At 41.6% G+C, this 27,575-nt stretch overlaps 1 protein-coding gene across 4 annotated transcripts; it reads right to left on the reverse strand.

Annotated features, from left to right (window-relative positions):
• TRIM4 (tripartite motif containing 4) lies at nt 1–26,437 on the reverse strand. Of its 4 annotated transcripts, none has more exons than XR_015548619.1 (7): nt 25,836–26,372; nt 17,931–18,026; nt 16,791–17,021; nt 12,287–12,309; nt 11,925–12,022; nt 1,176–5,859; nt 1–406 (listed from the first exon to the last, which is right to left on the reverse strand). XR_015548619.1 is itself a non-coding variant. In XM_014797106.2 (7 exons), the coding sequence occupies exons 1-7, from the start codon at nt 26,226–26,228 to the stop codon at nt 5,273–5,275; spliced, it is 1,503 nt and encodes a 500-aa protein (XP_014652592.1). In that variant the 5' UTR covers nt 26,229–26,374; the 3' UTR covers nt 1–5,272. The 4 variants fall into 4 exon arrangements, 3 of the variants coding, with proteins under 3 accessions (XP_014652592.1, XP_087273722.1, XP_014652591.1); XM_014797106.2 differs by adding an exon at nt 24,153–24,227 and having other exon boundaries at nt 1–5,859; nt 25,836–26,374; XM_087417596.1 differs by having other exon boundaries at nt 1–2,380; nt 5,591–5,859.
• Nucleotides 26,438–27,575: the final 1,138 nt, after the last annotated feature.

A 27,575-nucleotide genomic window follows, 5' to 3' on the forward strand; every position in this document is an offset into this window, starting at 1 on the left:
AAGGAGATAAAATGAATTTTATTTTTAAAAGTGCTCAATAAAACTAGAGAAGGCAGAAAAAGGTAAAAAATAAACATAGAAGAAATGAAAATAGAAAACAGCTAACAAGACAGTATATTTTAATCCAACTACACAAACAATAACTTTAAAGGTGAATGGTTTAAGAATAACAGTTAGGAATTGACAGGGGCCGGCCCGGTGGCACAGCGCTTAAGTGTGCACGCTCTGCTTCGGCGGCCAGGGCTTTGCAGGTTCGGATCCCGGGCGCACACTGACGTACCGCTTGTCAAGCCAAGCTGTGGTGGCGTCCCATATAAAGTAGAGGAAGATGGGCACAGATGTTAGCCCAGGGCCAATTTTCCACGGCAAAAAGAGGAGGATTGGCATTGGATAGTTGAGGGCTGATCTTGTTCACCAAAAAAAAAAAAAAAAGAATTGACAAGACTGGATAAAAAAAGCAAGACCCAACTACATGAGGTTGTACTAGTCAGGGCTCTCCAGAGAAACAGAACCAACAGAAGGATCATTGACCACTGGCTCACGTGATCACGGGAGACCAAGAAGTTCCACAATCTGCTGTCTGCAAACTGGAGAACCAGGAAAGCTGGTGGTGGAATTCAGTCCAAGTCCAAAGGCCTGAGAACCAGGGAAGCTAATGGTGTAAGTCCCAGTTCAAGTCTGAAGGCCCAAGAACCAGGAGCACCAATGTCCAAGGGCAAGAGATGATGGATGTCCCAGCTCAAGCAAAGAACAAATTTGCCTTTTTTTCTATTCAAGTTCTCAACTAATTGGACCCACATTAGTGAAACTTACCTTTTCCTCAGTCTACTGATTCAAACGTTAATCTCTTCCGAGAACATTCTCACAGACACATCTAGAAATAATGTTTTACCAGCTATCTGAGCATCCCTTAGTCAAGTTGACACATAAAATTAACCATTATAGAGGTCTAAAAGAAACCTATTTTAATAATATGATAGAAGACTTCCAGTTTCAGCTCCAACATGTAAAGAATTTGGAAGTCATAAATCACATCCTTAAAAGAAAAAGATGAGAAAACTGAAAATCAATGTCTTTTCTTGGACCCATCAGAGAACTTAGGTTGCACAGCAAATTGCCACCCCAAATCTGGATAGACAAGCAAGTCCACAGGGTCAAAGCTGAGATCCATTTACCTGAAGCAAAATCCACTGGGGCCAGCCCCAGTGGCCTAGCGGCTAAGTTCGGTGCACTCCACTTCAGTGGCCCAGATTCGGTTCCCAGGCATGGACCTACACCACTCGTCTGTCAGTGGCCATGTTGTAGCCGTGGCTCACATACAAAAACAGAGGAAGATTGGCAGCAGGTGTTAGTTCAGGGTGAATCTTCCCCAGCAAAAAAAAAAAATCCACTGGAGCAATAAACTGGTAGGAATACTTAAATGTTAGTTTTGATGAATTGCTGCAGGTTGAGTGTAGGCTATCTCAAGAGTGAGAAACTTCTGGGAGCTGCAGTATGGGAGGGGCCACATATTCATGGGTTTTTACCTCTAGGACCCCACCAAATTCTCAGAGTAAAAAGTTGAGAAAGATCCCCTCATGGCTCTGGCAGGGAGAAGAAGAATAGAAATCACTGAAAAATGTGCCCAGAGTGTTTTCCATAACAGAAACCTAGTCTCCAGGGGAAAGAGCCTTATGTGGGGTCACACAGTGTGGGTAGCTTACAGCACCAATGCATGTATCCACCAACTTTGGGGGCGGGGGCAGTGCAAGCCTAGGTTGAAATCTGAGATGGTCAAGATCACCCGGAAAAAGTGCAGAATAAACAGTCATTGCCAAACCGTCTTCTGGGAAGTCTTAATTGCTGCTCCCAGAGCTAAAATTTCCGTGGTGAATAAAGCTTGAGAAGTGCTGCATAATAAATACCCCTCCTAATGATTCACATAACACATTAATATAGAAATTAGAATAGACTCAGAAATTAATATAGACTCAGAGAAATACGAAGCAAAATTGAAAACTATTACAAGTTTATTCTCAATCCCGTTTGTGCATCAGAAGAGTTTTAATAAAGATGATACCTGGGCCCCATCCCATACCTGAGATGAGGGGCCAATAGCAACACTCCAAAAAGAGGCAAAGAATTGCAAATAAGAAGGGTAGCGTAAGAGAACATATTTTTCTCAGTAGAATATGCAAGTTCTTTGCAATAATAAGTAGTAATGGTAACCAGAATGTTTCACCCCAAAATATGCCTCTTTGACACAAAAATTATTTTGAGCTGAAGGCAATTAAGAAGCAGCAAACCCAGAAAAAGCTCCCCCTTTTCTGCCTACAGGCAGGATATAAATTGTCCTTTTACTGGAGACAAACTCTTAGCCCAGAGACAGCAGCAGAGGAATCTGCAAACAAACATTATTCCATTAGTTTCCTCACATATGTTTACCCTCCCACAGCCTGCCACCCTTGGAAGCCTAAAACTGTCATTTCTCCACAAATTTATTGTTCTTTGTTGAAGATACTATGTAAGCCAGAAGTCTAAGCCACTTTGAGTTACGATTCATTTTAGGTTTCTCCTGTGTGATGTGCGCTGCATGTGTTAATAAACCATTGTTTTTCTCTTGTTAATCTTTTTGTGAGTCCCAGCTGAAAACCTAACATGGGTAGAGGTAAAGCTTCACCTCCCCTACAGTAGTACAAAGGGGGGCTCATGAAGGCTTGAGAAAAGAGGAAAAGGTTTGGAATCACTGCCACCAGAAATGTAAAAGAAAGTCACGGGATGAAAAAATAAGTTTGTTTACCAAGCAGCTCAAAGAGCCCTCTTGAAGTCAGAGACAGAGACTTTGTGGCAGAACCCATCAACCTGGTTCAACAGCCCAGAAGGAAGAGTGGAGGAAAGGTACTAACGAGTTTCCCAGAGGACTGGAAATTAACCAGGCAGGGATGGAGAAAGGCCTGATGGACAAGTGTATTAGTTTCCTGGGGCTGCCATAACAAAGTACCACAAACTGGGTGGCATAAAACAACAGAAATTTATTGTCTCTCAGTTCTGGAGGCTAGAAGTCCAAATTCAAGGTGTTGACAGGGCCATGTCCCCTCAGAAGCTTCTAAGGGAGGATTCTTCCTTGCCTTTTCCAGCCTCTAGTGGCCCCAGGCATTCTTTGGCTTACAGCAGAATAAACCCAGTCTCTCCCATAGCCATCTTCCCTGTGTCTTCACAGGGTATTTCTGTGTGTGTGCACGCGCGTGCGCATGCACAAATTTCTCCTAATTATAAAGGATACCCGTCACGTTGAATTAGGGGCCGACCCTAATGGCCTCATCTTAATTTCCAAATAAGGTCATATTCACAGGCAGGACTTCAACATATCTTTTTAAAGGACACAATTCAACTCATAACAGCAAGTATCTTGGAGAGTTAATGAGAACTCAGCAGAAATCACTGAATCAGGGGGTTGCTCAGGCTGAAATAGGAAGACAAGCCAGGATGGGTTGAGACATAGGATGGGGAGGAGGGCTTAGGGAGGGTGCTGGAAGTTTTGTAAGACTTGTTAGATCACTACCAGAAAGTCTATTGACAGTCTGGGAAGAAACATATTAAAAGTGGTGGGATTATTGATAACTTTAATTTTCTTTACACTTTTTGTATGTTCCAAATTTTCTACAATAAGTACATCATGACTTTTATAACCAGAGAGAAACAACCTTTTTTTTTTTTTTTGGTGAGGAAGACTGGCCCTGAGGCTAACATCTGTTGCCAACCTTCCTCTTTGCCTGAGGAAGATTGTCACCGAGCTAACATTTGTGCCAATCTTCCTCTTTTCTTTTCGTACGTGGGACACCACCATAGCATGGCTTGATGAGTGGTGTGTAGGTCCACGCCCAGGATCTGAACCCGCGAACCCTGGGCTGCCGAAGCAGAACACGCAAACTTAACCACTACACCACCGGGCCAGGCCCAACAATCGTTATTTTTAAAATAACTATCCAGTAACTGCTGCAATCCTCTGAATGCATACGATCTAGAGCAGAAAGTAAGGAAAACACACATACAGGATAAAAACGGAACAAAATAAAAACCTGAAACAAAGATGAAGCTGATCTACAGTCCCTGGACTTGTGGGATCAATCCCACAAACTGATCCCACAATTTGTAAGAAATGAATGTAGAGTAGAAAAGAGTGTAGGCTTTCATCTCAGATAGATCTGGATTTAGTCCCAACACTCCCATTTGCCAGCTGAGCAATACTGAGCAAGTTACTCTCAAGGTTTGTTTTCTCACTTGAAAAAATAGGATTTTAATTTCCATCTCAGCAAGCTGTTGCCAAGAATCATGAGAGCATTATGTGAAAAGGGTAGCACTGTGTAAATACTAAAGTGTTTCCCAACATGTTCGGTATGACGTTAATTACCTTGTATATACAGTATATGAATTTGACAGATGGATAGCATAATGAACACTGGAGGGCAGAGACCTGGTCAGTGAAGAAGAGTAACAGCACAGGCAGAGTAAGGGAAGATTTCCTCAATTTTCTGATCCAGAAAAGTGAGGGATATCAGAAGTTACTGGAAAGAGGAGGAATTACATGACTAAATAGAAAGGGATTCTATAAACCTATCAAATTTCAGAAAAAGTGACATAAGCCTATAGGGTAGGATGCCGATGCTATGTGCCCACAGCACCAGTCAGGATACTTCAGACTGCAAGTGACCAAAATGCAACTAAAACTGCCTTATACAATAAGGGAGCAATAATCTCATATAATAAGAAATTTGGGATTAGGAAAATTCCAGCAGTTGAACGATGCCAACAAAGACCATATTTCTTCTTCCTTTCCCCTATTACTGTGCTCTCCTCGATTCCAATACAGCCGCTAACATCAGAGACGCTGTGTCTTCCCAAATAACTCTCTAAAAGCTACAAAAACTTTCCCCAGAAGCACCCTGGAAAACTCCTCATCCTATCTAGTCAGCCAGAATTACCGTGCATGGGACTGCCTCTCCTGAAGCATGTGGAGGGCGCATACCAAACAGTTCAATTAGGAAGACCCAGAAGAGAAGGAGAGAAGTGCGCCAAGTGGCCACTGGAAAGGCAACCAACAGGGTCTGCGGTATCTGTCTATGCACAGGACATCCAGGGAGCTCAACGAAACATGAACTTGGAATCTGAATGGACAGTACTGATGTACTATCCAGGATCAATATGTATGAAGTGAGAGAAGAGGGTCAAGGGATGTATGTCCCTGGGCTGGGGTAATAGGGAGATGTATGTCTTGGGCAGGGGAAGAACAGCCTCATTTCCCACCAGTCACTGGTGGGATAACTAAAGATGCTAATGGACTCAACCAAAAAAATGGCCGGAGACGCGAGATGAAAGAACAAGAAAAAGTGTGTAGGTGCACTCCATCCACAGCACTGTAGAATGAGATATCCCCAGCCCCATGATCTAGGAAAACTCCCACCCGGTGAAGAGCTGGCTCTTGCTTCGTAGGACTTACAGGGAAGCTTGTTAGGGGCCGATAGCCAGCAGAACTCCAAGAAATAGCCCAGATCCCCACATGCGGGGACATTTTTGAACTATCAACAATCCCCATGATGTCCTCCCGACATACCCCCACAGCAATCTCCAGGCTATCTCGGTTCTCAACTTCCCAGTAATGTTTCCCTGAAGTGAAAACGTTTTTTCCCAAAACACAGGGTAAGTGCTGAAATCTCTCCACAAACTGTGAGGTCTTCTGAGGATTCCTCCATCCAGCCAAGTAGCTCCATGCTGTAGAAAATAATGGCCAAGAACTGGCTGACGCTCCATTTTTCACATATCTCCCTTCCTGGGAGAAGACAAGTTTCGGGTGAGCTGTGTCTTCAGCCAGATTTATAGTCACTGCAGAGAAATGAGAGCTGAGATAAATAAGGCAACAGCTTACCACCAACCCGCCTCCAGGAATGCCCATCTGTTCCAGCTTCAGCTCCACTCTTCCCCTCCTAACAAGTACTGTTAGGAATGAGACTCCTCATTGACTCTCAAGTGATCCTCAGCTGGGCCTAGCAGGCCACAGCCTTTAGCAACCTGAAATCTTCATTTCCTTTCTACTATTAAAGACTAAGACCTATAAAACGGGGAGCTCATTATTTCACGGCTCCAAGTCTTCACAATCAGCATAAAATTTGGAGAAACGTTAACAAATTCTGACTTGTTGAATCAGGACCAGATCACCGCCGTTGACTGGCTGGTTCTTTGTACAGGTACACACGGATGTCATGACTGACAAGGTTTCTGTTCACTGGGCATCTCCACAAGCCCCCATAGATAACTCAAAATGGAACTCCTTAACCTAAGTCTCCTTCCACCTTCTTGGGACTAACCCCCCCTTACATGCAGACATCTTGTCTTCTCTGTTCTCTAAGGTGTAAGAGCATTACCTCCATTCAAACACTCACAATTTTAAATCTTGAGATTATTTGACTCTTCTTTCCCTCTGGCCCTCAATGGCTGATTAGTCACCAAGTCCTATCAATTCTACCTCTGAAATACCACTCAGGGTCTTTTCCTCCTCTCCATTCCCACTGCCACAGTCTTCACTCAGACCTTCAGCATCTCTCACCTTAACTGTGTCTATAACCTCCTCCCTGCCTTCAAATTCTCTTCCCTCTCAGACTCTCCATGTCTCTCTAGTTGTTTAGTTTTTTTAAAAATCAGGAATGGATGTTAGGTTTTGACAAATGCTTTTTCTGCATCTACTGATCATATAGTTTTCCTTTTTTAGTTTGCTAATGTGATGAATTACATTGATTTTTCAAATGTTAAACCAACCCTGCTTTTCTGAGACAAATCCTATTTGGTTGTGATGTATTATCCTTTTAATACATTGTTAGATTCAATTTGCTAAAATTTTCTTTAGAATTCTATGCTCATGAGAGCCATTGATCTATAGTTTTTTTCTCTTGTAATGTCTTTGTCTGATTTGGCTATCACGGTAACACAGGCCTCATAGAATGAATTGGGAAATATTCTCTCCTCTTCATTTTTTTGTGAGAGTTCACATAGAATAGATATTTCTTAAATGTTTGGTGAATTCACCAGTGAAACCATTTGGGAAGGTTTTTAACTACACCACCAATTTCTTTAATAGAAATAGGGTTATTCCAGTTATCTATTTTTTCTTGAGTAAGCTTTGGTCATTTGTGTCTTTTAAGGACTTTGTTCATTTCATCTATATTGTCAAATTTATCAGCATAAAGTTGCTCAGAATATTCCCTCATTATTATTATTATTAATTTTTTTTTTGCTGGGAAACATTCGCCTTAAACTAACATCTATTGCCAACCTTCCTCTCTTTCTTTTCCCCTCCCCAAAGCCCCAGTACATAGTTGTATTTTCTAGTTGTAAGTCCTTCTAGTTCTTCTATGTGAGCTGTCACCACAGCATGGCTACTGACAGACAGTTGGTGTGGTTCCACAACCGGGAAACGAACTCAGGCCGCTGACGTGGTCAGAGCGCTGAACTTCACCACTAGGCCATCAGGGCTAGCTCTTCCCTTATTACCTTTTTAATATCTGTAGAATCTGTGGTGATGTTGCCTCTCTCATTCTTGATATTAGTAATGGGTGTCTTCTCTTTTTTCTCTAATCATTCTGGTTAAAGGTATATCAATAAAATTGATATTCTCAAAGAATCAGCTTTTGGTTTCATTGATTTTTCTGGTTTTTTTCTGTATCCTGTTGCAATGATTTCTGCTCTGATTTTTATTATTTCCATTCTTCTGTTTACTTTGGGCTTTATCTGGGGCTCTTCTTTTTCTAGTGTCTTAAGGTGGAAACTAAAGTCACCAAATTGAGAACTTTCTTCTTTCCTAATATAGGTGGTTAGTGCTATAAATTTCCCCTTAAGTATTGCTTTAGCTGCATCCCACAAATTCTGATATGTTGTTTCCCTTTTCATTCAGTTCAAAGTATTTTCTAATTTCCCTTTTGATTTCTCCCTTAATTCATGGATTTTTCAGAAGTGTCAACACTTGGGGATTTTCCAGGGATATTTTTTTTATTGATTTCTAACTTAAATGCATTATGGTCAGAGAACATACTTTGTATGATAAGAATCCTTTTGAATTTACTGAGATTTGTTTCATGGCCTACACTGGTCTATTTAGGAAAGCATTCCAGGTACACTTAAAAAGAATGTGTATTCTGCTGTTGTTGGCTGTTCAATAAATATCAGTGAGGTCAAGTTGGTTGCTAGTGTTATTCAAGTCTACTAATCCTTTCTGATTTTCTACCTACTTGTTCCAAAAATTATTGAAAACTGCAGCTATAACTGTGGATTTTTCTATTTCTCCTTGCAGCTCTATGAGTTTTTGCTTACTGTATTTTGAATCTCTATCATTAGGTGTATAATTGTTTAGAACTGTTATATCTTCCTGATGAATTGATCCCTTTACCATTAGGAAATGACCTTCTTTATGTCTGGTAATATTCTTTGCTCTGAAATCTCCTTTGATATTAATATACCCACTCCAGATTTCTTTTGACTAATGTTAGCATGGTATATCTTTTTCCATTGTTTTAACATATACAGTTCTTTATATTTAATGTGTTTCTTGCAGCATACAGTTGGGTCTTGCTTTTTTATCCAATCCAACCAATCTCTGCCTTTTGATTATGGTATTTAGACCATTTATATTTAATATGATTATTAATATGATGAGATTTGTGTCTATCATCTTGCTATTTGTTTTCTCTTCGTCCTATTTGTTCTTTTTTCCTTTTTCTGCCTTATTCCTGATTAAGTATTTTTTTATGATTCCACTTTATCTCCTTTGTTGGCTTATTAACTATAACTCTGTTTTATTTTAGTGGTTGCTGTAAGGTTTACAGTATACACCTTTAACTTATCACAGTCTCCCTTCAAGTGATATTATACCACTTCACATATAAGAACCATATAATAGTATACTTCCATTCTCCTCTCCCAACCTTCATGCTGTTGTTGTTGTGCATTTCACATGTAAACATGTTACAAACTCCACAATGTGATTTTTTGTCTGTCTGTTTAAACAGTCAATTACTATATTAGTTAGCACTTGCCAGAGAAACAGAACAAACAGGACATGTATATAGAAAGAGATTATAAGGAATTGGCTCATGTGATTATGGTTACTGGCAAGTCCAATCTGCTTTTTGGGATGGTAGGCTCGAGACCCAGGGACAGCCAATGTTCCAGTTTGAAGGCCTTCAGGCAGGAAAAGCCAACGTTACAGATGAAGTCCAAAGGCAATCTGCTGTTGAATTTCCTCTTGCTCAGGAGAAAGGTCAGCCTTTTGGTCTATTCAGGCATTCAACTGACTGGATGAGGCTCACCCACATTATGGAGGGCAATGTGCTTTACTCAAGTCTCCTGATTTAAATGTTAATCTCACCCAAAAACACCCTCAGAGAAATACCCAGAATAATGTTTGACCAAATATCTGGGTACCCCATGGCCCAGTCAAGTTAACATACAAATTAACCACCACGATTACCTTTTAAAGAGATTTAAATAACAACAAATATATATATATTTATTCACATCATTACCATTTTGGGTGATCTTTTATTCCGTTGCATAGATCCAGACTTCCACTGGTATCATTTTCCTTCTGCCTGAAGGACTTCCTTTAGCATTTCTTGCAATGTTGGTCTGCTGGTGGTAAACGCTTTCAGTTTTCGTATATCTGCAAACATCTTTATTTCACTTTTGTTTTTGAAGGGTATTTTTGCCACAATTCTGGTTTAACAGTTTTTAATTTCAGTAAAGACTTTGCTCACTTGCAATGAGCAACTACCAATGAGAAGCGTGGTGTCATTTTTATCTTTGTTCCACTGTAAGTGACATGTCCTTTTTCTCTTATTGCATGTAAGATTTTCTATCGCTGGTTTTGAGCAAGTTGATTATGATATGCCTTGGTGTAGTTTTCTTCATAGTTCTTGTGCTTGTGGTTTGTTTAGCTTCTTAGATCTGTGCACTTACAGTTTTCACCAAATTTGGAAAATGTGTAGCCATTATTTCTGCAAATTTTTTTTTGTCTAATCTCCATCCTCACTCCTCTCCTTTAGGGACCCCCATTACCATATATAAGGCTGCATGAAGTTGTCCCACAGCTCACTCTTCATTTTTTAAGTTCTTTTTTCATCTGCGTTTCATTTTGCATAGTTTCCACTGCTCTGTCTTCAAGTTCACTAATCTTCTGTTCTGCAATGTCTAATCAACTTAATCCCAACCAGTGTATTCTCCATCTCAGTCATCACTCAGTAGTTTTCATCTCTAAAAGTTTGATCTAGGTCTTTTTTATATCTTCCATGTCTCTATATGCCTCTTTACAGAATACAATTATAATAATTCTGTGAATGTCCTTCTATGCTTATTCTAACATCTAGATCAATTCTGGGTCAATTTCAATTGATTATTCTCCTCACTATGGGTCATGTTTTCGCATGCCTTTACGCATGCCTGTTAATCTTTGATCAGATGCCAGACATTATGAATTGATATTGTTGGGTACTCAAACTTTTTTTTTTTATTCCCATCAATCTTCTTGAGCTTTGTCCTGGGATGTAGTCAAGTTGCAAACTTGCAAGTAATTCAATCCTTTTGGGTCTTGCTTTCATGATTTGTAAGGTGGGTCCAAAGTAGTGCTCAGTATAGAGTTAACTATTCCCCCACTAATGAGGCAAGATTTTCCTGAGTACTCTACCCAGTGCTTCAAGAATTAAGAGCTTTCCAGTCTGGCTGATAGAACAGGCACTGTTCCTAGGCCTGTGAGAGCACCAGGAACTGTTCCTTCTAATCATTTTAGAAACTTCCTTCCTCACCCTCAGATAGTTCTTCACAACTACGTACTGATCAGTACTGTGCTGAATATTTAGTAGGTGCCTCTGTAGATTGTCAGGGTACTTTCTGTACAGCTCTCTCCTCTCAATGCTCTGTGAACTCTCACTGCTTTGTTCTTCCTGGACTTTCAGCTCTATTCCTCAACTCAGGGAGTCCACCTGGCTCCATCTCTGTTATCCCTCCCTGAGATGGCCTGGAAACTGTCACAAGGCACTAGGCTGGAGCAACCACAGAGCTCACCTCATTTGTTTCACATTTTTCAGAGATCATTGTCCTTCATTGCCTGATGTTCAGAATTTTGAAAACTGTTCTTTCACGTATTGTGTCTGCTTTTGAAGTTAAGTTTCAGGCAGAAGAGTAAATCCAGTCCCTGTTACTTCATTTTAGCTGGAAGTGGACACCCATAATATGGTTCTTAATCAGGGATGTGCACATGAGAATTGCCTGCATAGCTTTTACAACATGTACATGCCTTGGTACTTCCCTGGAGATCCAGTAAGTTTATCTTCAGTCTTTCCTACTCTCATCGTTTCAACCTCAGCCCCTGCCATTCCCCACAATGTACCTTAAGGTTTAGTCACATCAGCTACCCTCCCTTTGTTTTCTCCACACCTTAGCTCATGCTGCTGACTCTGCTTGAAGGAGTATATCCCCATTTTCCACTTGGCAAACTCCTACTCATCCCTCAAATCCTAGAACTGTCAGCTCTGCTGTGAAAACTTCCCCACCTCATCCCCAAGGAAGCTCTTCCTCTGTACTTCTGTAAGACTTTACTCATACCACTATATTACAGTGAGTGACATGTGTCTGTCTCTCTAACTTGCTTATGAATTCTTAGAAAGAAGACAACAGGTTTTTTTCTTTTTGTATCACTAGTACCTTCTAATACACAGTATGTGTTAAATAAATGTTTCTTGAATGAAGCATATATCCATTTATTCCTAAGTAGTTATTACCATTTTTCCTGACACTTCTGTTAGCTGCATGCTCTGTTTTCTCTTTCCTTTCCAGACTTTTCTAATTATTTATTCTCTTATTTGAAAGATTTCTAGGGAGCTCCATATCCTAGAAATTTTGCTCACCTTGGAATCGCTTCAGCATTTCCTTCATCATTGGTATCTGGCACACAGTCTTCACCTTCAGAACTTCAAGGGAATAGTTCACATCCTGGTTCTCGCTCCTAAGAAAAGTACAGAAGGCTGCTCTTCTTAGGAGACATCTAGGGCAGCCAAGACCCCCAACTCCTACCTGAAGCTTCCAAACCCAAAGCTCAGATCACTTCTCTCCCACTCCTCCTCCCAAAACTGAACAATAGCTTCCTCCTCCACAGACCCCTCAAGGTGTGCCCAGATTGATCTATGGAGCCCAGGCTTTGTTTCACCACTGCTCAGCCTATATCTTTACCATTCCACTCAGGCCCCCAAAAGAAAGCAGGAGCTCATACCTGGTCAACACATCTTTTGGATTCTGTGAAAAAAAGAAAGAAGTAAGGTATGAACCTTGCCCTTGAGATCTGGTACTCAACTTTGTGAGCAGGTATTTTCTGCCAGTTACTTTTGTTAATGTCACATGTGATATGCTGCCAGAGCCAGTGGATTGACACAATGTAGTCTTTTTTCATGTGACCCCTCTGCACTATGTGACAACATCAACCAATTCTTTTCTTGAAACCCTATTCTTTCTCCTTTGGCACAATGACATTAACTCTCTCCTGGCTTTCTGCCTATTTCTCCGTCTATTCTCTTTCAATCACAGAAAATAACAAATGTTGGTGAGGATGTGGTAGGAATATAAAATGGTTCAGCCACTTTGAAAAACAGTTTGGCAGTTTCTTAAAAAGTTAAACATAAATATACCATATAGCCCAGCAATTCTGTTCCTACTATCTACCCAAGAGAAATGACAATATATGTCCACACAAAGAATAGCAAGCAAGTTTTCATAGCAGCATCATTCATAAGAGCCAAAAGGTGGAAACAACCCAAATGTCCATCAACTGGTGAAAAGATAAACAAAATGTGGAATATTCTACAACGGAATCCTATTTAGGAATTTCAAAAGTTAAGTGAATACAATACTAATATGTTAAAATATGAATGAATCTCAAAGACATTATACTAAATGAAAGAAGCCATATACACAAAAGACCACATATTGTATGATTCTGTTTACATATTTAGAAAAGGGAAATCTAAAGAGTCAGAAAGTAAGTTGTCTGGCGCTTGGAGCAGAAACAGAGGTTAACTATAAACAAAGCATGAGAGATCTTACTTAGGTGATGGAAATGCTATAAAACTAGATTGTGGTAAGGACTGCACAACTTGGTAAATTCATAAAAACCACTCAATTGTACACTTAAAATGGGTGAATTATATGATATATATATCATACCTCAGAAAAGCTATTTTTTAGAGTATATCAAAATGGTTAATTACCATATGAAAAAGTTCTCAACCTCATCAGTCATCAGGGAAATGCCGTCTACTTTTGGGAAGAGGGAAGGCGTGGTGCTGATTGAGGACGTGAGATAACATATACACCATTCAGGATGGCTAAAATTAAAGAACTGACAATTCTAAGTATTGATGAGGATACAGAGCAACTGGATCTTTCACACATTGTTAGTAATGGTGTAAATTGATACAACCACTTTGGGAAACAGTTTGGAATTGTACTAAACTAAACACGTGCATGCCCTGTGACCAGGAATTGCTCTCCTAGGTACATAACTGACAGAAGTGACAGAAATATATATGTGCACCAAAAAAACATGTTCATACTGCTTTTTTGTAACAGTAAAACTAGAAACAACCCAAATTTCACTAACAGTAAAATGAATAATACGTTTTGGTATATTGACATAATGGGATACAATGCAGCACGGTTTTTCAGCCTTGGCACTATTAACATTTGGGGCTGGATAAGTCTTTCCTAGGAGCTAGGCAGGAGGTGTCTTCTGTGCATTATAGGATGTTTCGCAGCATCCATGGCCTCTATACACCAGATGCTAGTTGTAACCACCCCCAAAGTGTGATGACAGAAACATTTCAAGACATTGCCCCTGGGAGAGCAAAATGACTCCTGGTTGAGAACTACTGCTAAGCAGTGACGAAAACAAACATCTACTGCCAAGTACAACAACATGGAATAATCTCACAAACATAACGCTGAGCAAAAGAAACCACACACAGAAGAGTGCATACTGAAAGATCCTTATTCAAAAACAGGCAAAACGAAACAGTGTGAGAAGTCTGGAGGGAGAATACCTCTGAGAAGAAGGGAAAGGGTACTGACTGGGGGCATGAGGAGGGCTTCTGGGATGCTACTCACATTCTATTTCTTGACATGGGTGGTGGTTACAAGGGTGGGTCACTTGGTGATAACCTGTCAAGCTTATGATTTATACATTTTTCTCTACACATGTTATACTTAAACTGTTCTTAAACATGTTTATTATGACAATAAAAATAATATTGCCAAAATCTGTGGACACAGTTAAAGCAATACATAAAGGTGAAAGTCTGGCATAAATATATATTTACCAGCAAACAAAGGGTAAATATAAATGAGCTAAGCATGCCAACTTGAGAGGTTGAGGAAAGAGCTACAGAGCAAACTCAAGGACCAATAAGGAAAAAAACAATAACAATAAGAGCAGATATTAATGATTCCACTGCAGCATTATTTGTAGTGGTAATAGTGTTGGGGGCAACCTGGGTATCCGGTACTAGAAGAGGGAACTGGCAAAATGTGGTGGATGGACACACGGATTAAATGTATATATAGCAACAGGAATGGGTCTTAAAAACATAGTACCTAATGACAAAAGCAAAGAACAGAATGCAACAAGAACTCTAAATCACTGCATAAATTAAAAATGCATAAACCCAAGCAATACTACATATTTTGCAAGAACACGTTCAAATAAAAAGGTAAAAATTAAGCACAATAGAATGTTTTTTATTTTCCATGTTTCTATGTTCCTAAAAAGAACAGAAGTGAGTTATAGGCTAAAAGCCAAGGAAATAATGAAAAAAACAGATGGATGGATGGACAGATGGATGGATAAATCAGTAAAATAAGTTCTCTTAGGTTCTGAGATTCTATGCTCCAGTTCCATCTTCTTTAATCACTTTCCTAACCTTGCACTTATGTTGGCTGATATATTTTTTTGTAAGCATTCTGCTGGTTCATGGGTATCTTTGAGGCTTTACACTCTGACTAGATGTTAAACCTCTATTTTAAAAACACTGTTTAAAGGTGTTATTTCAAAGATTCTGCTAGAGTATATATTTGGATACGTCATTGTAACTTCATTGCTCAAGCAAGTTGTAAAAGTTCTAGACAATTCTTGGAAATTATTACATTTAGATATCATCTACCACCCGGCTAGCAATTTCTTGTTGAAAATAACTAGTGAGTGGGTCATGTTTCTCTCTTAAGAGTAGAACAGAAAATTGTCTCCTTCTGATGAGAAACAACAGTAATGGTAGATTGAAGGTATTCTTGAGGATGCCCTTCAACGGTTCTTTCATCTTCAGTCACATGATATGGAGGAAAGAGAGGTTCTGAGGGATCTGAGACCAAAAGTGAATTATTTTAGTGAAACAAAAAGAAGACAGTCACAAATGTTGGATCTTATCCAAAACCTGAAAGAAGCTACAAGGACACTTTACCTACAAAGGATATAATGGTAAAGATTAACCCAAGGAAGGACTTTTGGTAACAAACTGGCCAAAAGACCCATAGCTAAGTGCTAATGAGTCAGAATCATAATCTTTTAAAGGTTGCAGGATATTAAAAATTATTTAAATAAATATACCAATCAAAATCTAGGGCTAAGAACAAAGTTATATCAAGCTGTGATTGTAATGATTAAAAATTAGAGGGGCCACCCATCAACAGATGATTGGATAAAGAAGATGTGGTATATATATACAATGGAATACTACTCAGTCATAAAAAAAAGACAAAATCATCCCATTTGCAACAACATGGATGGACCTTGAGGGTATGAAGTTAAGTGAAATAAGCCAGACAGAGAAAGACAAATACTGCATGATTTCACTCATACGTGGAATATAACAAATACGTGAATAAAGAGAACAGATTAGTGGTTACCAGAGGGGAAGGGGGGTGGGGTGGGTGAAAGGGGTAAAAGGACACATATATACAGTGACAGACAATTATCAGACTACTTGGGGTGACCACGATGAAGTCTACTCAGAAATTGATAAACAATAATGTACACCCAGAATTACACAATGTTATAAACCATTATGATCTCAATAAAGTTACTGGAAAAAAAAATTAGAGGGGCCGGCCCCGTGGCCTAGTGGTTAAGTTAGGCGTGCTCTGCTTCGGTGGCCCAAGTTCATTTTCCGGGCGCAGACCTACACCGCTCATTGGCAGCCATGCTGCGGTGGCAACCCACATACAAAATAGAGGAAGACTGGCACACTGTTAGCTCAGGGCAAATCTTACTCAAGCAAAAAGAGGAAGATTGGCAACAGATGTTAGCTCTGGGTGAATCTTCCTCAGCAAAAACAAAAAGAAAAATTAGTGAGAAAGATAAATTTCTCTTAGAAACTGTTGATACAATTATCTACTTTGTGGTTTTATGTTTGCTCTGTTTTAAGAAAGAATTATAAATGTATAAACAAGATGAACAGAAGTCTTAGAAGTGCTTCAGATCCTAGATAAACCATTAGACCAAGTGAATCTAAGTATCTCATATTACCTGAGCTCAGCATAACTAAATTTCACCTTAATTTCCTTTGAATGGTGAATCTTTGACTCTTTAATTGTATAAAGACAGTAGTAACAGAATTATCCACAGAGAAAATATTTCGTCTACTAAACCCACTCACCAAGAAAGACATTCAGCTCTAAAGACAAGAGTGAGTGCAGTTAATGATGTTAACGAACCCCTCCCCTGCCTGTCTCACCTGAAGCAACTCCAGGGTGGAGCTCTGGCTCTTCTCCCCCACCTCTATGATGAGCTTCTTCAAGGAAGAGATCATTCGATTGAGCCTTAATGTGTTCTCATTCCGTTTCTTCTTTGTCTCTTCTTCTTCTTTGCTCAGTCTCTGAAGAAACCGTTGCTCTTCTTCAGCCAGAAAGCGGTGCAGCTTTGCAAACTCTGTGCTGAATCTCACTCGCTGATTCTTCATCTTCTCCTACAGCCACATGAGATTTGCTCAGTCTCGTGTTCTGCATGGCCCTTGTCCCTAAATTCCTTGCACATCACTCCCCAACAATCCATGGTCCTTCCATCCTAATCATCTCCAGAAAAGCTCCTGCCCACGCCCCACAAATTTCCCCTACTCCTCTATTTACACTTACTTGATATCTTTGTACTAGTCTTTACAGTATTAATTCATTCTTTGTCACATTTGAGTCTCTACTAAAGCCATTCACTGCATAACAACATTTCAGTCAACAAAGGACCACAAATATAACAGTGGTCCCATAAAATTAGTGCTATATAGCCTTAGCGTGTGGCAAGCTATACTATCTAAGTTTGTGTAAATACCCTCTATGATGTTCACACAACGATGAAATCGCCTAACAACACATTTCTCAGAACATATCCCAATCATTAAGCAACACATGACCGTAGTGACAGCAATGCCTTGTTTGTATACTTTTTAAACTAAAATGCACTTTCAGATTATTTAGTTTAGCTCTCAGAACCCCTACTGTTTAGTTTTGTGAAATCTTTAGACGTGCACGTGTGCACACGCATTGTGCCTCCCAACAAGACTACCATCTCTGAAAGCAAAGTCCACTTACTTTCCACAATGCCATGGACCCAAACCAACTCCAAACTACAGTGTATATTTAGGAAAAAGTGGGAAGGAGGGGGGCACTACCTCAAAGTAGAGATATGAAGATGAAGTGTGTGGAACTCACATTGCCCAGAGCCACAGGTCAGTAGGGACAGATGCTTCCTGTTCTATCACGTTATCTGCAAGGGGCCTGACCACTGATAACATCCTGCATCCTCTTCCCAGCAAAATCCCTTGAGCAGCCTCAGACTGAAAGGGCCTCAGGAGCAAGAAATGGCCAACCACTTCTGCTGTTACCTTCCACTCTGTAGCATTCTTCACCTCCATGTCCTGCAAATGCATGGCTTTCTTCATCTTGGCCATCAGACTACATTGAGTCTTAAGAAGTTTTTCCTGCCAGCAGAAACATATATCAGAGAGAAATCACCTCTCCAAGTAGCCTACTTGTTCAAGAGCTAAAACTCACCTAATCCAAATAGGGAATGAGATTGAGAAAATGCTGAAGGTCACAGGCCTATATGTAAGAAATATTCTGTTCTGTTATCATCAAAACACTAGAGTTTGTCTACTAAGCTGGCAAAAACTAAAAACTGTTAGAAGATTAATAAATACCTAGCAATGGCAAGGTAGAAGGCCTCTGGCACCATAACAGTAGAAGCGTAGAAAGGTGCCATCTCTTTAAGGGCAACTGGCAGAATTTAACATTTAAAATGTGCATATTCCTACTTCTAATAATCTATGCAATAAAACACTAGCAAAAAATAACCAATATGTATGGGAATGTTCACTGCAGCATTATTCATTACCCATCAATGGGGAATTATTAAATAAATTGTGGTGTACTCATACTCCATCAACTTCCAGTAGCTCTCTACATATGGACATATTATATTAAGTTAAAACTAAGCTGTAAAACAATAGTATTGTATAATTCTGTTTTAAAAAGAATAATTATACATGTGTCTAGGCATGTGTGTGTGTGTGTTTGTATTTGAACAGAAGTAACATCTAGAAGGATATATACCTAAGTATTATTAACACTGGTTATTTTTGGGGAATAAAAATGGGTGGGAGGTAGGGAGGGAAGACTAGAAATTTTATAAATCTCTGTTTTGTTTGAATTTCTACAGGAGGCATACACCATTTCTGTAATTTAAAAACCTGAATAAGCTTTTAAAAAATAAAACGAGTCAATGAGCATTAACAAAGTAGGCTCTGTACAGGGGCAGCACATGATAGCAGAATGTCAGACACAACCTTAGAGAAGCAGGCAGGTTAGAGACACACACAAGGGAAAACCAATAGGAACTGATGACCAAGTGGTTACAGGAGCAAGGAGTCCAGATTTAGCCCCTAGGTTCTGACATGAGCAGCTAGATGGATCGTAGGTTATTTACCAAATTAGGAACTATAGGAAAATGAGCAGTATGTAAACAGAAGGAAAGAAAATAAATTCGACTTGAATCAAGCGAGTTTGAGATGTCTGTGGGAGAGACAAGTGGATACAGTTAGCAGTTAAAAGTCAAAAAAGAGATCTGAGCTGCAGAAGCAGATTTAGGGATTAAAGCACAGATAGCAGTGGAAGCCACAGGTGTGAGTAAAATCACTTGGCAAGACTCTATAGAGGAAGAGGAGGATCAAGGCTAGAACTGGGAACAACCATATTTAAGGGGTATGCAGAGGACAAAAATCCTGCAAAGCAGCTAGATGAGTGGTTGGTGAAAACCCAAAAGAGAATGGTTTCTTATACACCAAAGGAAGAGAAAATTCAAATTAAAAAATGGTGAATACTGTCAAATGCTAAAGTTGCCTAGGGCAACTTTCCATTAAGTCTGAATGTGTCAAAACAAAAAGCTAAAAGAAAAAAAAATGAATAGAACTAAGAAATAAGCAACACATTTTTTTTTAATTCTTCCCTAGGAGAATTAAAGAAAACTAAGCGTTATCACTTTACTTCCAATCATTTACAAATGACAATGGTTAAAATAAAGTTAGATAATTTAAAACACTGACAACTCCAAAGTTGGCAAGGATGTGGAGCAACCGGAATTCTCATACAATGTTGGTGGGTGTGTGAAATGGTACAACCACTTTGGAAAAAAGTCTGGCATAAAACTAAACATACATTAATCCTAGGGCCCAGCAATTCTACTCCTAGACCCAGGAAAAATGAAAATGTGTGTCCACAAGAAGACCTGTATGAGAATATTCAAAGCAGCTTGTTCATATAATGGAATACTACTCAGCAGTAAAAAGGAACAGACTGCTGATACAAAATGGATGAATCTCAAAATCAATGTGCTGAGCAAAAGGAGCCTATAAGAAAGAGTACAGACTATATGATTCCATTTACATGAGGTTCTGGAACAGGCAAAACTAATCTGCGGTGGAAAAAATCAGAACAGTGGTTGCATCAGGTAGAGGGAGGGAGCAGAGATTAACTGGGACAGGGTATGAAGGAGCTTTCTGGGGTGATAGTAATGTTCTTTATCTTGAGAAGGGCTTGAGGTGCGCAAGTGTATGCATTTGTCAACAGCCAGCAAATGTACACTTAAGATGTATTTAATTGTACTAAATTTTACCTCAAAAAATACCATAAAAAAAGTTAAATCTGGTTAATGATATGCATGCTAAAATATAGAAAGACATGTACTATCTGCAATTAACTTTAAAATGCTTCAAAATAAAATAAGAATTGATGGATGCAGAGAAGATATAGATAGATGCATAGACAGGTGATAACAGAGTAAAATGTTTTTTTTTTTTTTTTTTTTAAAGATTTTATTTATTTTATTTTTCCCCCCAAAGCCCCAGTGGACAGCTGTATGTCGTAGCTGCACATCCTTCCAGTTGCTGCACGCGGGACTCGGCCTCAGGAGAGTAAAATGTTAATGGCAGAATCTAGATGTGGGTATACTGGTGTTATTATAAAATTCCTTCAACCTTGATGAATGCTTGAAAATTGCATAGTAAAATGTTGGGGGAAAATAAAATTAGGTTACAAACGGATTTATATAGTTCTGTTATATACCATAAAATCACCTGTGCCATCTTCTTTCTAACACAATGTTTCCTAACATTATATTTATTACCCCTAGTTGTTAACTTAAATAGGCATAGAATCCTGCTACTCAGTAAGCCAGCTCAAGTAATTTTATTCCTTTATTCAATTATATATCTGCCACTTTGTGATCATTGTCAAATTTGATATATGTGTGAGACTTGTAATGATATAAATAGCACTTTGAATGTGACCAAGATTTTTTTTTTATGTTTTCACTGTTGTTTGATAATGGAAAAAAACTAAATAATACTTTAAATAGAATGTTTCAAATTTTTAAAAGCCCTTAACAATTCCAATATGCATGAATTATCCTGTATGGTTGGTTCTATTATCCAAGACTCTACCTAAGTCTTTCTGAATCCTGCCACAGCTGGGATCTAAACAGGGCCCAGGAGTAAACTTGGGAACCCTTGGGGAAGATTAGAAAACTCCTTCCCTGCAATGACAGGAACTGCCACACGGTGGCAGGAGGGCAACACCAAGCACATCAAAGACAGAGGTACCAGAAGTTGAAAAAATCACTTTCTCTGCATTTAACATCAGAAAATTGCATATATGTAAAACCCTAAGTATGATAAAAGAGCATACATTTATAGAATGAAGACATTTGCTGACTTGTGATCATGTGGTTCAAACAACATTAAACTTCAAATTAGATCTGAGTTTCAGTCCAGACCTTCACAAACTAGCTGTGTGTATCTGAGCAAGCCAGCCTCATACATTTCCTGGGTCGCAGCTTCCTTACCTATAGGATGAAGACAACTGGACTAGCTGGTCCCTTAAATACCTTCCCAGCCCTTAGGTTCTGTGAATTTCAGTCACTGTAACCTCTGCATTCAGTCCAAGCAGGAAGGTCTACCTCCAAAATACACACCAAATCAGCCTACCTGCCATCCCTAACGCCACCCCTAGTTCAAGCCACCATCATGTCTTGTCTGGACAACTACAACAACCTCCTGACCGGTCTTCCTACTTCCAATCTTGTCCTTCTCTTATCCAATATCCACAGAGCAGCCAGAATAATCTTTTTAAAAACAAATCAGATCCTGTCACTCCCCATTCTTCACTGGAATCCCTCACCACCAAGAAAATTCAAACACCTTATTATGGCCTGCCATAACCCCACCCTTGCCTACATCTCCCAACTCATCTCGTGCTACTTTTCCCCTTGCTCCTGATGCTCCAGGTGCGGAGACCCTCCTTCAGTTCCATAAATACGTCCAGCTTTTCCCAGCCTCACGGTCTCTGAATTTGCTACCCACTGCCTGGAACGTTCTTCCCACAGTTCCTTAGATGGCTAACTACCTCCTTCTCGTCCATCAAGTCTCAACTGAAATGTCATCTTCTCAGAAAAGACTACTCTGTTCACCTTATTAAAGCCCGTTACTTCTCTGCCACGGCACATCATTTCTTTCACAGCACACAACACAATCTGTGATTATTTCGATTATTTGTGTGTCTATTGTTTACCTTCCAACCCCAGCCCAACTAGACTGTGAGCTCCATGGAAACAGTCTTCACCTGCCTCATTCACCACTGTATTCCCAGTGCTGTGTCTGACACAAAACAGGTGTTCAATAAATATTTGTTAAATGAATTAATAGCAATGGAGGGATTAGCTCCTAGAGTCAGTGGACTAAATACTGGCATGAGGAAAAGAAGAATTGCATTTGGAAGCCTTTTCCACGCAATCTGCTCCCTGAAGCTTATGAAGCTATTTCTTTCTCTGTTCTCCCTTTCTCCCCCACCACCAATGACTCTCTTAAAAATAACTTCTGTTCTACACAATTTTTTGAGATTTCCCTGCATGAAAGTACTAAGCTGTAGGTCCATGGTTCTCTATCTTGTACATTAGAATCACCTAGAGAACTTTTAAACAATGCTGATGCCAAGGGCCCCACCAACTGAATCAAAATCCTGGAGGGAGAGAGGCCTGGCTTGGCTAGTTCTTAAAAGTGTTCTCAGGTGATCCTAATGTGTATCCTGAGCCACTGGTGTGGCCCAAGAGAGCAAGCAGAGTGGGCTAGGAATTCATCAAAGCAGGTTTCCTGGATGCAGTGCTCTGGGACTCAGAGCCTGAGAGGAAGCATCTGGCACACTGTGTGCAGGACCAAGTGTGGGCATAGAATGGGGGATATTTTCCATGAACTTAGGGAACTCCCAACTTTTAAGACACAGTGCACCCAACTGAGTTTGTGCTGGGAACGGGATGGTGGAAACAGGGTAGATCCACCCATGAGCAACTTAATGTTTTCTAACTTGGGGTGGGGGTGGAGTTGGAGATGGATGAATGGAGCTATAACTAAGCAGAGGAGGGTGCACAGGAGGACAGATACTGGAGAATTCTGCCTAATGACCTAACTCCTGAACAGCCGCCCAGTCAACCTTGTGACATTCAACCCACCCCAGCATTACCCTTACCCACTCACTCCCCGTCTGTTGGACCATTTTGTTTAATCCTGAAATCCCACCTCTTCCAAGAAGTCTTCTCAGCTAGATTAGTTGTAGCATAACGAAAAGTGCAGTGGACTAGGGGTTAGAGGACCTCAGTTCAAGCTTAGCCACTTCCTAGCTCTGTGCCCTTGGACAAGTGACCTCACATCTCCATGCCCCATCCACGAAATGGGAATAAGAGAATCCATCTAATAGGGTTGCTACGAGGATTAAAGAATTACTATATGAAAAATGCTTAGAACTGTGGGTGGTACATAAGCCATCAATAACTGATAGCTAGTATTAATATTATTATTATTGCTGAAGATTGACGCTTTAAGAGTTATTTCCCCCTTTTCATGCTAGTATTAATATTATTATTATTGCTGAAGATTGAAGCTTTAAGAGTTATTTCCCCCTTTTCATGCTAGTATTAATATTATTATTATTGCTGAAAATTGACGCTTTAAGAGTTATTTCCCCCTTTTCATACCCATCCACTTACACTTGCCTCAGCCCTCTCCTACAAATGTATTTTCCTTTCCATTTCTCTGATGGGTCCTTTCAATCTCTTTTGGCTACTAAGCATTGGTGTTTCCCAAGCTTCTCTTCACGCCCCTTTTTTTTACCCTTTATGTGGTCCCCCTGGGTGAGGGGCCAATGGTGCAATGGACAACGTATCTGATTACAGATCAAAAGATTCTATGTGGTCCCCCTGGGAAACTCACTTCTGCTTACTTCTTCCATGACTTCAGGGATAGGCTGATGATTCTAAAATATTGTGTTTCTACCCTCCTATGTCCCCTGCCTCCTGTCCCTCTTCCTTGGACTTTCTGTCACAGTTACTTCACACTCAACATGTCCCAAATGAGCACCTGATATCTGGGCAGCCATCCTAGACTCCTATCTCTCCCTGACCAACCAAGTCCAATTAGTCACCAAGTCATTCAACTCCAGCTCATAATTAATCCATCCTCTCTTCTCCATCACCCCTGCCCTGCACTAATTCAGGCCCCTGATACCTCCTGCTTGAAACGGTGCAACAGCACCCTAATCAGTCTTCTCCATTCATCCACGTGGATGCCAAAGTGATCTTTCTAAAACAAAGAAACTGATAATGTCATTCCTTGCCTTAAAATCCTTTGATGACTCCCCATTGCCTCAAAGAGAAAGTTCAGTCTTTTCAGCTCAGTTAACAAGATCCCTCATGACATGGCTTTTGCCTCTTGCTTCAACCTCAACTCCCTCCACCCTCCCTCCCTTGCTCTACACTCCAGAAGTACAAAGCAACCTCCAGTCCTCTTATATATCACAAGCTATTCCATGCTGCCACACTGCTGAATATCCTGTTCCCTTGGCCTGAATTCCCTTCCCTCTCCCGTACCTTGTTGTACTCACCCTTCAAGAATGAACTGATGTTTAACTCCTCTGTGAAGCCTTTCCTCACTCCTCACTCTGACCAGAGACCTTCTGTGTACTTGGTACAAACTTTGATAACTCTCACACATACTGAAATTATTCGTCTACAAGCTTATGTCCCCTACAAGACAAAGCCCATGTCTTTCTCATCCGTTTATGAGCAGATTCTAGAACAACGCCTGCCATACAATAAGCATCAATAAAGATTACTGAATGAAGAAATGAATGTACACTTTCTAGACTAGCTTTGCACCTGTTTCCTGTTCACAGTCCGCTGATAAAACTGTATAGCATTTTACAATTTACAATACACTTTAACTTGTATCATTAAATTCTTGTATTCAACAAGTACTTACTAGATACCAATTCTGCTGGAGACCACTGGAGGTACACCGTCAGTAATGGAAGGGGGTGGGGCTACTCTGGAAAGGATGATCAAGGAAGGTCTTCAAGCTAAAAGCTAAAAGGATCTAAAGGATGGAAGGTGAGGGTAGAGAAAGAGAACAGGCTTGAAACAAAAGCAAGAAAGCTAGTGCGGCTGGAGCAGACTAAGATACACTGATTTATTCAACTGAAGCTTCTTAACCCATGAGATAGGCAGGACAGATGAGCTCCAAATTCAAACAGTGATTTTCCCAACTGATAAATGAAGCTAGTAAAAAAACCCAGCCTCATCACTCCAAGCCAGGCTTTTCCCAAATCATCAGCTGTGTACGACATCTATAGATACAGACCCGCACTGCCCAATATAGCATCAATTAGCCACGTGAGCACCTGAAATGTGGAGCGTCCGGAGTGATATGTGCTGTAAACAGATTTCAAAGACCTAATACGAAAAAAAGGAAAATATCTCACTGATAATTTTTCATATGGATTAATGCTGAATGACAATATTTTGGATAATTGGGTTAAATAAAATACATTATTAAAATTAACATCACCTGTTTCTTTTTACCACTGGAAAATTTTTCAATTACATATGTGGCATATTGTTTCTATTGGACAGCACTGGTATACACCCCGTCAGTACGTCTGTCTTAAACTAGGAGCTCCTAGGGGCCAGTCCCTTGAAATTCTGCACAGTGCTGACTGAGCACTGCCCCTCCCATTCCCAGTTTTAACTCCAACTCTGAGATCCGTGTGTCACTTAACTTCTTTGAGAAGGGGGGTGGGGGTGTGTTCAAGCTCCCAGTGGGAATAGCAGCCACCTCGTGGGTCTTGCACGAGAACTGAGTATTCCGGGGCAACACCGGCAGCCCCCTAACTCTCGAAGATACCCGGCTCACCCGGTAGCTCTCGAAGGCCTCGTCGATGGGCGCCATGGCGTGGGCCTGGTGCTCCTGCGACTCCCTGCACACCAAGCACACGGGCCGCTGGTCGTCCTCGCAGAAGAGCCGCAGCGGCTCCCAGTGGCGGCCGCACAGGCCGGGGGGCACGGGGCCCTGGCGCCGGCGCCGCGTCTTCTCGGAGAGCCGGGCCAGGGCCCAGTTGGGCCGCAGCGCGGCGGGCGCCGACGGCTGCCGGCACTCGGGGCAGGGGAAGGGGCCGCCGCCCGGGGCCCAGCTGCGGTGCAGGCAGCCGCGGCAGAAGTTGTGGCCGCACTCGATGGACACCGGGTCCTCGAAATAGTCCAGGCAGATGGAGCACGTCAGCTCCTCCTGGAGGTCCTCGGCTTCCATGCCGCTTCTCTGCCCCAGAGCCGGAGTCGGGGTCGGACGTGAGGCCGCAGCCGCGGCCGGCGCCTCCCACCGGACGGGAAAGTGGAGCCTCTCTTCCGGGGTTCGGGCCCCTGCCGCGGCGCGCGCCGGCCGGGGTGCGCCCCTTCCCCGCGCGGGCGCTGCGGGGCCAGAGCGCTCAGGCCCGGACAGCGCAGCCGTTCCTCGCGGGGCGGCCCCGGCCTTGCCGCGGCGCATGACGGGAGGTGGGCTGCGCCTTCGGCCGGCAATAGAGATGCGGAAATCCCCCGGGAAGCCTAGAGGGGACTTGAGGAGCTCTCGGGTTTGCGGAGGGCGCGCTAGGGCTGCGATGGAGCCGCGGGTGGAGCAAAACGGGGAGGCGCCAGCGGACTTAGCCTGTCCGTCAAGTTTGAGGGGTGAGGTCATTGTTCGCCGGCCGCTCGGGGCGATTTAAGTTGTGAAGTCCTAGGCGAGCGGCAGCCTAGCACCCTGGAGGACAGGAGGACTACAGGGGTCTGTGCAGCCGGGCCTGGAGTGGGGCTAAGGAGGCGCAGGGCCCTTTAGGCTTGCTCTCCGTGAAGCCTCCCTTTTTCGTTCAGCCTCATTCTCCTGGGAGTGGAACCCGTTCTCGGCCTCCAACCGCGAGGTCTACTTGAGTTCGCAGAAGGGCAGGATTTCCTACTGCACCCACGAAGCCCACCAACTGGAAGCCCACAACTCTCCTGGTGTTGGAGGAGTCCCGGGAACTGGAGAACCAACTTTCTTGGAGGGGAGCGGGAAAGGGAGTGTTTCCCTCACGAGCTAGGGAGCTATCTGATCGCCCTGCCACCCTGATTTCCCTCTTTTTCTCCCCAAGCATAGGAGACAGACACAGGTAGAAGAATCCCATTCTCAGAGCATGGGACACACTCACCCAGTGCAGATGGGGGTACTAATAAGTTAGGGGAAGAGAATCTAGGATTCGATGGTCTGCCCCATATTGGAGACTTCCCATCAGTGTTTTAGGTGGTTCAATTCCCAGGAGGTCTGTGGGCTATGGGATGCTCTAAGGCAACTCTGGGTGATCTGCTATGAGTGGCTGACATGTAAGATCCTGGGAAGGAGCAGATCCTGTAGCTGTTGGTGCTGAAGCAGTTCCTGATCCTCCTACCTGAGGAGGTCAAGACCGGGGTGCAAGAGCCTTGCCTGGAGAGTGGAACTGAAGCTGTAGCTGTTGTGAGGACATTGGGAAAGAGCTGGTAGGACCAGGAGAGTGGGTGAAAAGGAAATCAAGTTTTTTAAGTGGGAGTGGTTAGGATTTAGAAGCACAGACACATTGCCTTTTGGTACCCAATTTGAACAGCAACCACT

This window comes from Ceratotherium simum, chromosome 26 (assembly GCF_057802395.1).
Source record: "Ceratotherium simum simum isolate JZ-2026a chromosome 26, ASM5780239v1, whole genome shotgun sequence".
Lineage (NCBI taxonomy): Eukaryota > Metazoa > Chordata > Mammalia > Perissodactyla > Rhinocerotidae > Ceratotherium > Ceratotherium simum.